The following is a 13385-nucleotide window of genomic DNA, read 5'->3' as shown; positions in this document are numbered from 1 at the left end:
ATCTTGTGACAGCAGAATCCTGGGCACATCTCCAGAGCTTCTGACTCAATGGGCTGAACCTGGAATCTGAGAACTTCCACCTCTAACAAGTTCTCACATGCTGCCCCTGTTTCTGGTTTGGGAACCGTATTTTGAGGATATGGTTTAACAAACTTAACAAGTTTCAATGACTGATATATCAAACTGACAAAAAGTAGGAGACGGAATATTTGAAGAACAGCATTATTAAGTTTATATAATGGGCAGGTTAGAACATTAGAGAATACACGTTTTAAACATACATGAAACATTAATGAAAATCGACTATTTCCTAGGTCTCAGAGCTAATTTTGGCAAATTTCAAAGTATTGATATCAGGTAGGGTGCACTATCATGCAATTACGTTTGAAATACATTGCAGAAAATGAACTGAAACATCTTATACGTGGAAATGATGGGAGATCTTAAAGTCATAGTCAAAGAAGAAATCATAATGGAAATTGGAAAATACTTAGGAGAGATGATAGCAGAACTATCATCAAGTTGTGAGATGTGGCTCAAAATTAATCCACTTAGCATACGATTTAAGGACTTAGGGAAAAAGAAGGGTAAACCCAAATAATGTAGAAGGAAGGAAATGATATAGATTGAAACAAAAATTAATGAAACAGAAACCAAACAAAATAAGTAGTGAGAAGGGCATGGAAATTAATACATTAAAATTTGTGGAAGATGGGGATGCCTGGTGGGGGGTTCAGTCGGCTCAGGTCATGATCTCAGAGTTTGTGAGTTTGAGCCCCAGGTCAGGCTATGTGCCAATGGCTCAGAGCCTAAATTTAAAAAAAAAAAATTTTTTTTAAAATAAAGTTTGTGGAAGATGTGTATGAAAAGATAAAAAGAAATCTTTCGGGAGAAACTTACCTGAATGCTCTCTGGGTTAGCCTCATTTGTTGAGCTCTACCATGATTACTGAGGCACTTATGGGGCTGTTCCTACCAGAAGAGCAGGGCATTCTTTAGAGTACTCTTTAATTGGTAATTAAATAAATGAGCCAATTCCAAATAATTTCTGAAGTAGCTGGCTAGGGCTGTCATAACAAAGGACCGCGCATTAGGGGGCATGAACAACGGAAATGTGTTTTCTCGGTTTTAGAGGCCAGCAGTCCAAGATCAAGGCATGAGCAGGTCTGGTTTCTTATGAGGCATCTTTACTCGGCTTGTAGATGGCCATCGCCACATGGTCTTCCCTCTGTAAGTAAGTGTCTATGTCCTAATCCCCTCTTCTTGGGGATTCTCTCTCCGTCTCTCTGCCCCTCCCCCACTCATGCTGCCTGTGTCTCTCTCACAATAAATAAATAAACTTAAAAAAATGTGCCCATTAAATTAGATAAGAGACTGGGAGACAGTGGATTAATTTACGTCAGGGAGTCTTCTCCACAAGGCGACACTGGACCTGAGACCACACTGAGATGCTGGTCTGATAATCTAGAGGCAGGTTATTCGAGGCAAAGGAAACGAGACAACTTTGGAGTTAGAGGAATAGAAAGAACAGTGCCTTGTGCAAGTTGAAGCCATGGGCAGGTGCATCATAAACCAGAGTACGAAGCCTAAATTTTATTCTGAATAAAACAAGCAGCAGTGAAGGCTAGTAAGCAGGACAAGGACCTAATTTCATAGGCATTTTGTATAATGATTGTTCAGAGACAAGACCAGAATACGCAGGATGATAGAAGAGTCTAGTGCCACGGTCTAGGTGGGAGATTTTGGTAGTCCGTCCTATGGTGGTAGGGACAGAGAAAAGTGAGCGGGTTTAAGATGTATGTTAGCAATGGAAATAAAAGATTGGCTGTTGGATGGCATGGAGAAGATAAGAGGAAAGGAGGAACCAAGCATGGCTTCTCTATTTCTCAACCTGAGAACTGATACATTGAGGTGCTTAAACCTGGGATTGGAGTGAATGGCAAAGAAAACAGGTAATGGGGAAAAGAAGGGCTGTGTCTGGGCTGTGTCTGAGACGTCTGTAGGCTTTCCCAGGGTCAATATCAAGTACACAGTCAGATATATGAATTTCAGCTTGGGGGAAGCTCACGCTGGAGATAAAGATTTTGGGAGTCAGCCTATGGATAGCATTTGAAGCCATGGAACTAGACAGTAAGAAATAGGGGTAATTACAAGCTTTCAGTTTCTCCAAATGATTTTCCCCTTCTTTTTTTGATTTTGTTGCTATTGTTGTTCAACTCCACATCTGTGTCCTTTTTGTTAACTCTTAACTCCTTTTTTCATAGATTGGATGATCTCAGGAAAAAGGATTTGGGCAATAGCACCTGGAAGAGATGAAGGGAAGAGAAATCTTTTGGGACTGAGCAGAAAAAAAGAGGGCTTGATGTAGGGGCTGGCTGGGACCTAGAAATAATCCTGGAAAGAAGCTCTTGTTTCAAAGCCTCCTATCCTTGCATAGATGATAAGGTCCTTTAGGGTTGTGTACAGATCTTCTCTATTGAATTTTAGACAGTTTGAAAGCAAGACCGCGTGTTATTTATGAGTACATTTTCCCTGCCTCCTACACGGGTCCCTGGTTATAGCAGGTGGTCTAAAAATGTTTGTGGAGGGAAGGAAGGAAAGATGGAAGAAAAGGTAAAAGCAGTTTCCATGTCTCAAATCTTGCCGATCATCTCTAGAACTGTGGTGTGCACATAAGCTGCATTCAACCAATACCTGGTGATTGATTTACAATATTCTCTATAATAAGATAATGGTTTCAAACTTGCCGTCTAAGCACACAGCATTATTGATTCACTCTGTTTAATGATAAATAATTCTGACATCTTTGTTTTAGGTACCTTGTGTACTTCCAGCAATTCAAATCGAAGATAGCTTGACAGCAAGATTCTTAAAACACCTATGAGAGAGAAACTAAGGAGGTTTAGCTCCAATAAGACAGCTGTTTGCCCTTGTGGGCCTCAAGTATAGTGGCAATAGACGCCTTTAATAGGATGCTGGAGGGGCGCCTGGGTGGCTCAGTCGGTTGAGCGTCTGGCTTCAGCTCAGGTCATGATCGCATGGTTCGTGGGTTCGAGCCCCATGTCGGTCTCTGTGCTGACAGCTCAGAGCCTGGAGCCTGCTTCAGATTCTGTATCTCCCTCTCTCTCTGACCCTCCCCTGCTCATGCTGTCTCTGTCTCTCCAAAATAAATAAAAACCATAAAAAATTAAAAAAAAATAGGATGCTAGGAACAGAATTATTTAAAATAAGGATTCCCCCCCTCCAGCTTTTTTGAGGTATAATTGACAAACAACATTGTGTAAGTTTAAAGGGTATGAGGATGATTTGACATCCACATATATAGTAAAGTGATTACCACATTAAGGTTAGTTAACATATCCATCACTTCACGTAGTTACTTCCTTTTTTGTTTTGTGTGTGTATGCATTGACAATTAAGTAGGGTTAACTGCTGTCACCATGCTGTACATTAGGTCCCCAGAACTTATTCACCTTATAACAGAAAGTTGGTAGTCTGATGGGCCCCTGGGTGGCTTAATCAGTTAAGTGTCTGACTTTGGCTCAGGTCATGATCTTGCAGTTCGTGAGTTCAAGCCCCACGTTGGGCTCTGTGCTGACCGCTCAGAGCCTGGAGCCTGCTTCAGAATCTGTGTCTTCCTTTTTGCCCCTGCCCCGCTTGCACTCTATCTGTCTCTCACTCAAAAATAAATAAACTTAAATTTTTTTTAAAGTTGTAGTCTGACCAACATTCTCCCCATTTTCCTTCCCTGAAGCCCCTGGTTTCTAAGAGTTCACCTTTTTTAGATTCCACGTACACATGAGGTCAGGCAGTATTTGTCTTTTTCTGTCTGACTTATTTCACTTAGGACAATGTGCTCACGGGTTCATTCATTTGCAACAAATCCTGTTGTTGCAAACAGGATTTCCTTTGTTATAGATGAATAATATTCCATTGTATTAAAATAAGGCTTTTTATATAAGGGCTTGAAGAGGAAGTTAAATACAGATTACATTTGAAAATTTTCCATTTACATTTTACTAAATGACTTTACCTTAAGCATTAGTTCTGAATTCAACGATTTTTATTTATTTTTATTTTTATCTTTTTGAGTAATCCCTACACCCAATGTGGAGCTCACACCCACAACCCTGAGATCAAGAGTTGCATCTGAGCCAGCTAGGCACCCCAAGGTTTCAAAACATTTATTTATTTATATTTTTATTTATTTTTTAAATTTTATTTTTTGAGACAGAGAGAGATAGAGGATGAGTATGAGAGAGGCAGAGAGAGAGGGAGACACAGAATCTGAAATAGGTTCCAGGCTCTGAGCCATCAGCACAGAATTGGATGCAGGGCTTGAACCCACAAACAGTGAGATCATGACCAGAGCCAAAGTCAGATGCTCAACTGACTGAGCCACCCAGGCGCCCCTCAAAACATTTTTTAAACATTTATTTGTTTGTTTTGTTTAGAGGCAGGGAGGGGCAGAGAGAGGGAGAGAAAGAATCTATTAAGATTGGGGCTCAACTCATGAACCTCAGGATTATGACCTGAACCAAAATCAAGAGTTGGACATTCAACCAACTGAGCCACCCAGGAGCTCCATCTGTTTTGTTTCTTAATTTCCACATATGAGTGAAAACATATGGTATTTGTCTTTTTCTGCCAGACTTATTTTGCTTAGCATAATACAGTCTAGCTCAGTCCATGTCACTGCAAATGGCAAGATTTCGTTCTTTTTGATGGCTGAGTAATATGTGGTATATATCCTCTTTATCCATTTATCAATCAATGGACATTTGGGCTCTTTCCATAGTTTGGCTATTATGTTTCTTTGTTTGTTTTACATTTTTTAAATTTATTTTTGAGAGACAGAGAGAGAGACAGCACAAGTGGGGAAGGGGCAGAGAGAGAGAGAGGGAGACAGAGAATCTGAAGCAGGCTCCAGGCTCTGAGCCATCAGCACAGAGCCTGACTCTGGGCTCAAACTCACAAAATGCAAAATCATGACCTGAAATCGATACTTAACCGACGGAGCCACTGAGGTGCCCCTTGTTTGTTTGTTTTTTAAAGTTTATGTATTTGTTTTGAGGAGGAGAGCCTGAGCACAGGGGAGGGGCAGAGTGAGAGGGAGAAAGAATCCCAAGCTGCAAGTGTGAAGCTTGATTCAGGGCTCAGTCTCATTAACTGTGAGATCCTGGCCAATCAGGAGTTAGACACTTAACTGGCTGATCCACCCAGGCTCCCCTTGGCTATTTTGATAAGGCCTGCTGTAAACATCGAGGTGCATGTGCCCCTTCAACCTGTATTTTATATCCTTCAGATAAATATCTAGTAGCACAATTGCTGGGTCATCGGGTGGTTCTTTTCTTAACTTTTTGGGGAGCCTCCATATTGTTCTCCAGAGCGGCTGCACCAGTTTGCATTCCCACCAACAGTGTAGGAGGGTTCCCGTTTCTCCACATCCTCACCAACACCTGTTATTGCCTGAATTGTTAATGTTAGCCATCCTGACAGGTATCTCATTGTGGTTTGGATTTGTATTTCCCTGATGATGAGTGATGTTGAGCATTTTTTTCATGTGTTGGTTGGCCATCTGGATGTCTTCTTTGGGAAAGTATCTATTCATGTCTTCTGCCCATTTCCTACCTGGATCATTTGTTTTTTGGGTGTTGAGTTTGATAAGTTCTTTATAGATTTTGGATACTAACAATTTATCAGATATGTCATTTGCAAATATCTTTTCCCATTCCATAGGCTGCCTTTTAGTTTTGTTGATTTGTTTCCTTTACTGTGCAGAAGCTTTTTAACTTGATGAGGTCCCGATAGTTCATGTTTGCTTTTGTTTTCTTTGGCTCCAGAGACATGTCCAGTAAGAAATTGCTATGGCCAAGGTCAAAAAGCTTGCTGCCTGTGTTCTCCTCTAGGATTTTGATGGTTTCCTGCCTTACATTTAGGTCTTTAATCCACTTTGAGTGTATTTTTGTGTATGGTGTAAGAAAGTGGTCCAGTTTAATTCTTCTGCATGTTGCTGTCCAGTTTTCCCAGAACCATTTGTTGAAGAGACTGTCTTTTTTCCATTGGATATTCTTCCCTGCTTTGTCAAAGATTAGTTGACCATATAGTTGTGAGTCCATTTCTGGGTTCTCTCTTCTGTTCCATTGATCTGAGTGTCTGTTTTTGTGCCAGTACCACACTGTCTTGAGGACTACAGCTTTGTAATACAGTTTGAAATCCAGAATTGTGATGCCTCTGGCTTTTCTTTTTCAGGGTTGTTTTGGCTATTTAGGGTTGTTGTGCTTCCACACAAATTTTAGGGTTGTTTGTTCTAGCTCTGTGAAAAATGCTGGTGTTATTTTGATAGGGATTGCATTAAATGTGTAGATTGCTTTGGACAGTATACTGAGAATTACAATCTTATGGTTTTTGATTGATGAGAATCATAATACAGATATGACCATAATAGCTTTTATTATTCAGTATGTTGTATTTGGTGAGATTGAGAAATATGTTTATTTACTATGTTTTTACAAGAAAGGAGAAAAAGTTAAATTGGAGAAGCAGCCTGGTGACCTTGATGTCAGAATCAGTTACTATTCTGAACAAATAGTGCTAATAAGCTAATAAGAGGTGATAAACCTTGCATCGTGGAAAGCATTTGTGGCTGACTCTACTTCCCAAAGATGTTTGCAACAAAATCTCCTGTCCCACAAGCTCTCTCCTGAGGCTTCCCTGTGACACATCTCCCATGGCAAGGCAGGGGGGTTGGTCGTCTTAGTCTGCTCGAGCTGCTTTAACAAATTACCAGAGATTGTATGCCTTAAATAGCATACATTTATTTCTCTGTTCTGGAAGCTGTTAGTCTGAGAAACAGGTGCCAGCACATCAGGTCCTGGTGAGAGCCCTCTTCTGGGCCACAGATGCTCACTTCTCACACATGGCAGAGAAAAGAGAGCCAGCTCCATGGCCTCTGTTTATGAGGACTCCACTCGCATAAGCTAAATCACCTCCTAAAGTCTTCGCCTCCAAATGCCATCACTCTGGAGGCTGGATTTTGGAGGGACACAAGCCCTCAATCCAGCACAGGTCTCTGTTCCCTCCCCTTGTAGCTAGATGGCCTTGGGATTTTTTTTAATTTTGTTTTAAAGTTTACTTATTTTGAGAGAGAGAGAGAGAGTGGGACAGCAGCAGAGAGAGAAGGAGAGAGAGAATCCCAAGCAGGCCCCGCACTGTCAGTGCAGAGCCTGACGTGGGGCTCAAACTCACAAACCGCGAGATCATGACCTGAGCTGAAGATGGATGCTTAACCGACTGAGCCACCCAGGGGCTCCTAGATGGCCTTGTGATTATAATGAAGACGATCCCATGCGACTTTTGATGCTTGGCCATAAAAGGAGATACTAAGGGAAAAAGAAAGCAGTCTGCAACATTCTGAAGCTTGCCAGGCACTCAGAGCTAATCTGGCTTTTTTTCTGTGACTGGACATAAGCAAGCTCACAGAGTACTCTTCAAAGACAAGACCACTCGGAGACCTGGATAAAACGAGACGGAGCAAGGCCAGTTCATAACTTTATCTAAGCAAACACAGGATCGCTGTGCCACCCACAGAATACCAACCCTCCTTCTCTCTTGGTCAAAATGAGGAGCTGCTGCTTCTTTACCAATTGCAGTTTTATCCCCACCCTGTTCTGCCCTGTGTATACATAAGATTTGGTTTTTTAAAAATGTGTATTTACTTACTTTGAGAGAGAGAGAGTGTGTGGGCACGAGTGTATAAGCAACTGCGTGTGAGTGGGGAAGGGGCAGAGAGAGAATCTTGCACAGGCTCCACACACCCAGCACAGAGCCCAGCGCGGAGCCTGACACGGGGCTCCATCTCCCAAACCGTGAGATCATGACCTGAACCAAAATCAGGAGGTGGGCGCTGCACCGACTGAGCCATCCAGGCGCCCCAAGAGTTGTTGACTGAGATACAGTCAGAACTGCCTCCAGTGTGACAGCATTCAACCCCAGGCAAATCCTTGCTTCCTTACATCCTTCCTCACATCATTCAAGCAAAGCCCCGATTCTGTTCCTTCTAACATCCTCATCCTGTTCCTTCTAACATCCTCATCCTGTTCCTTCTAACATCCTCCTACGGAGGCAGTCATTGGTTTTCTCCCACGAGGCTTTTTTCCCTTGCTGCAAGGAGTAATCAATCAATTCAGCTTGTTTAACTACGTGTATACTCTTGGTGGTCTTTGGCTGGAGGACATTAACAATGTTCTGTTTTTTTTTCCCCCCTCTGGGAACACTAGCTTGGCAGGGGGAGGAACCACCTGCCATCTTAGCAAACTACCTCCCTCAAAGTCACCAGGCTGTGAGGAAGCCCGATTAGCCCACAACAGGAGACCACACGGCACTCAGTGAAGAGTGATGCCGATCAGTCCCAGGATGCTCCTGCCCCACTGCCCGTGACACCCCAACTTCCAGCTTCCGCTGTCTTCTGACTGCAGCTGCACGAAAGACCGTCAGCAAGAGCTGCCTGGCCCCGAACTTTTAAAATTTCTGACCCACAGAAACCACAAGAGATAATAAAATGATTATTGTCTGAAGCCACTAACATTTTGGGTGATTTGATATATACAATAGATAACTGGAAAAGAATTATGCATTATACATTATACATTATAAATGTATACGGAGGGACTGGCACACTGTAGGTGCTCAATAAGGGGTAGCTATTTTTTGGTGCTTGTAAGAAGTAAGGCTCCCAACCACCAAATACTTTTTTTAGTAAATTTACTTTGATAAAATCTTGTGGATTGATGCCCACAAATCCGTTCGATATATTTTAATCCTGAAATCAAAATAATGCAGACTGATCAATAATCTTCAGAAAGGGGATGAGCTCATTTGGGAGCAATACTACCAATTTTTTATATAAAATTTTTAATATTATTTTTTAAGTTTATTTAGTTTAGAGAGAAGGAGAGACAGAGAGTGTGAGAGGAGGAGGAGCAGAGAGGGAGACACAGAATCGGAAGCAGACTCCAGGCTCTGAGCTGTCAGCACCGAGCCTGATGCAGGGCTCGAACTCACAAACTGTGAGATCATGACCTGAGCAGAAGTCGGACGCTTAACTGACTGAGCCACCCGGGCTCCCCAGCAATACTACTATTGCTACTTTTTGAGGAAGGTTTTCTGTTTAGAAAATACATAGAACTTTGTTCATAACTTCATTATTTTTTGAGAGAAAGCATGAGTTGGGGAGAGGGGGAGGGGGGGAAGAGAGACAGAGACAGAGAGAGAGAATCTTAAGCAGGCTCCATGCTAAGTTCGGAGTGGGACCCAGAGCTTGATCCCACACAACCCTGGGATCATGACCTGAGCTGAAATCAAGAGTCAAACACTCAACCGACTGAGCCAGCCAGGTGCCCCGTAACTTTGTCCATAACTTCAGAATCCACATGAGTGGTTGATGATATTTCCTGACCTCATTTTTCTGTGGGGGTGGCACATTGAGCCCAATATGTTAATAAGGATTACATGATGTGTGGGGAAAATGTGTTAGTTGAATATTTTTCTTTCTTTATGTTTTTTATTTATTTTTGAGAGACAAGAGAGAAACAGCGTGAGCAGGGGAGGGTCAGAGAGAGAGGGAGACACAGAATCTGAAGCAGGTTCCAGGCTCTGAGCTAGTTGTCAGCACAGGGCCTGATGTGGGGCTTGAACCCACAAACCGTGAGATCATGACCTGAGCCAAAGCTGGATGTTTAACTGACTGAGCCACCCAGGCGCCCCAATTGAATATTTTTCAAGTTGCAGAAGTAGCATTGGCCCACAGTAAGAACACAAAAATGAAGATGCATAATGCCATTTCTTCTCTCTTATCCCCCTCCTCGAGTCCCCCCCCCCCCAACTGCCTTACCTCCCATGACTTAAATCAGTGGCCTGGTATATATCCTTCCACACCTTCTTCTTGGTCATATAGTCACAGGCAAGCATAAATATAGGCATATAAGTGTATATGTATATGTAAAGATATTTGGTTACTTCGTTGGTGGTGTTTACTAAAACAATCATTTTATACAATTATTCTGCAAGTCTGCAACTTGCTTTCTTCATGTGACAATGTATCATGATCTCTGCAAGTTACCGTGTATACATCTGCATTTGTTTCCTGTGGCAGCTGTAACAAATCACCACTGATGTAGCGACTTAAAACTACACAAAGTTATTCTCTGACAGCGCTCGGGGTCAGAAGTTGGAAATCAGTTTTACTGGGCTACAGATAAGGCTACTTCCTTCTTGAGGGGCTGAGCTTGCAGTGGCTGCCTTGACTCCTTGGTTTGTGGGTTTTCAAAGCGCATTTTCCCAATCTCCGCCTCTCTCACACTGTCACGTTCTCTTCTGTGAACCTCCATCTGCTTCTCTCATAAGGACACCTGTGATTCCATTAAAGCTCACCAGATAATTCAGGGTAATTTCCACATCTCAAGTTAAGCATTTAATTGCATTTGCAAAATCTCTCTTGCTATACTGTAGAGGCCACATTTAGGCAACAGGGGAGAGCAATGGAATGTGGAAAGGGCCCATATTACCCCCCTTTTCCTGGCCTGCCACTGGCCCCCGTGGAATCGGGTCGCCCACATTTAGAGGCCCCCATCTGATCAGGAGAGACGTCACATAAACTAAGCAACATTCTCAGGTTCTAGGGATTAGGAACTGGATATTTTGGGAGGGGGAGGTTATTCAGCCTGACGCAACATCTAAATCTACCTTTTAATCTCTTATATTTAAACACAACACTTTTACATAAAAAGGGACTATATTGGGGCACTTGGGTGGCTCAGTCAGTTAAGTGCCTGACTCTTGATTTCAGCTCAGATCATGATCTCACAGTTTCATGAGTTCAGGCCCCATATCGGGCTCTGTGCTCACAAACCAGAGCCTGCTTGGGATTTTCTGTCTCCCTCTCTCTGCCCCTCCACTGCTCATGCTGTCTCTTTCTCAAAATAAATAAAGTTTAAAAAAATAAAAAATAAATAAAAAGGACTATATCATACATGCTGGAGCTGGTTTTTGTTGTTGTTGTTTTGTTTTGTTTTTAAGCACAGGCTTAAGAGAATTTTTTTTCTGTATCCCTTAACTTTTCTAAGGTTACTTGTGGTGACACGTGTCCTACACTTTTCTCCATGCCCACGTAACTGCATATATATATTGTCAAATAAAAAACTAATCTGGGATGCCTGGCTGGCTTAGTCAGCAGAGCATGGGACTCCTGATCCCAGGGTTGTGAGTTTGAGCCCCATTGGGTGTGGAGATTACTTGAAAATAAAATCTTAAAACGAAAGGGGCAAAGGGGGCACCTGGGTGGCTCAGTCGGTGAGCATCTGACTTCAGCTCAGGTTATGATCTCACGGTTTGTGGGTCTGAGCCCCAGAGTCGGGCTCTGCTGATAGCACAGAGCCTGCTTCAGCTCCTCTCTCTCTCTCTCTCTCTCTCTCTCTCTCTCTCTCTCTCTCTCTTTCTCTCTCCCTCTCCCTGCTTTCGCTCTCTCTGTTAAAAATAAACAAACAAATAAACAAACAAACCACAACCAAATCTGATTTAGATAAGAGACTTTATTTGAAAGAATTATTGGAGTGGGTGGGGGACTCTTCCTGGCCCTGGAGAAAGTGGACTGAAAAGACGGCTTGACTGGATAGCAGATCTGAGGACGTTTTACCCGGAGGCAACCATATTCCCCAGAGGGGCATTTTCAGGTGGGGACAAGCTGGCTCAGGCTGAGGTGGGTGAAAGTTCCCAGGCCTGGGGGAAGAAGAGGAATTTAGTCACTTTGATTAACAAGCAGTTTGTTCTGAAGGGTCAGTGGGCAAAAGCAATTTAACCGTCATTTATGAGGGCAAAAGCAATTTAACCGTCATTTATGAGGCCAGGGGTGGGAACTTGGAGGTTCTGCATCTGGCTTTGTCCTAGGGGAACAAGAGAGCATTTTTGGGTCTTATCTAAGTCTAATGGGAAGTGTGTTTCTTTGCAGTATGCCCCTTCTGAGAATACAAAAGTGGAGGCATTTCTTTCATTTTTAAAAAATGTTTTATTTATTTTTGAGAGAGAGAGAGAGAGAGAGAGAGAGAGAGAGAGAGAGAGAAAGAGAACAGGGGAGGGTCAGAGAGAAAGGGAGACACAGAATCAGAAGACAGGCTCTGAGCTAGCTGTCAGCACAGAGCGGGACAAGGGGCTGGAACCCACGAGTGGTGAGATCATGACCTGAGCCGAATTCTGACGCTTAACCGACTGAGCCACTCAGGTGCCCCGAGACATTTCTTACTATGTTCCTGGAGCACAGGGCTCAGGTAACATTCAACGCTGTCAACATAGAAGGTCTAATGGGTTGTTTGGTTTACAAAAATGAAACTACATTAAACATACTTCTCCGTATCTTGCTTTTTTCGCTCAAAAATAGCTAGAGAAGATCCTCTCAAGTCCTGGTAGAGCCCTTCTCCATACGCTGTGGTACCTAACGTTCGGTCATCCCTTTCTCCATGACCGTGCTCTTCAACAATTAAAAAAACCAAACAAACAATAATTTCACTTAAGCTTTGGGGTTCCTGTAAAATGCCAAACTCAGGGTTCCGAAAGCTACATTTCATTTTCCAAAATCGATGTTTTTTTCTTAGAACTTTCCTACAGAACTTCCAGCTCGTTTAAATTTACCTTTGTTTGGCTTTTTCTTCATCCCTCCTTCATCCCTCCCCGCTGCCCCGTCGCCCAGGGAGGGAGGTGGTTAGGAGACACCTGTCTGTAAAGAAGCCTTTTCTCGTCTCCCTGATCTTCCCTTTTCTGCCAGACCCGCGGGGCCCTCCTGCCACGGATGGCGTGGGGGTGGAGCCGGTGTGGCAGGGTGGAGAGGTGGGGGAGTGTGTGTCAGGAACTTTCCGAGCAGCTCCCTCCTCCCGGGCCCGCAGAGGCCTCGCCAGCCGTGGTCCAGGCACGGGCGCCCAGGCTGCGCGCCAGCGCGTGGCACCTGCGGGACAGGTGTGCGCACTCAGGCCACCGGAGAGGAAGGAGGCGCGCTGAAGGGGCGCGTGGCCTCGATCCCTCTGGGATTTCCCCCGGGTTTTACGTGGAAGAGAATCAGCACGAGAGCGCCTTCAGTACTTTGAGATTAGATAGGAAGTATCTTTATAGTCAGAGGGAGGAGGCTGGGCGGTCAGGGGAGGAGCCAGCCGCTGCTTTCCAGTTGGCAAAGTTCAGGCGGCAGCGAAGTCCAGGCCCCCGACCCGGGCACAGCCCTGCACCGCCCCATCTGCCGGATCGCGACGCAGAACCGTGAAACCCGGACATGCACACCGGGGGCCACCCGTCGCCGCGGCTTTTCTGCCAGGGCGGGGGAAGCCGGCGCCCCGCGTTCCGCAGCGC

General features: G+C 43.9%; 1 protein-coding gene across 1 annotated transcript in view; it reads left to right on the top strand.

The window, feature by feature from the left end:
• The first annotated feature begins 12837 nt into the window (after positions 1–12837).
• SLC35F2 (solute carrier family 35 member F2) overlaps positions 12838–13385 on the top strand; it is a 54261-nt gene continuing 53713 nt past the window's right edge. Inside the window, exon 1 of the mRNA XM_029915682.1 lies at positions 12838–13001. Within this exon, the coding sequence (XP_029771542.1) occupies positions 12838–13001 (164 nt within the window). The remainder of the gene's footprint in view (positions 13002–13385) is intronic.

Source organism: Suricata suricatta, chromosome 11, assembly GCF_006229205.1.
Source record: "Suricata suricatta isolate VVHF042 chromosome 11, meerkat_22Aug2017_6uvM2_HiC, whole genome shotgun sequence".
Classification (NCBI taxonomy): domain Eukaryota; kingdom Metazoa; phylum Chordata; class Mammalia; order Carnivora; family Herpestidae; genus Suricata; species Suricata suricatta.
This window is presented reverse-complemented; position numbering and strand designations above follow the sequence as displayed.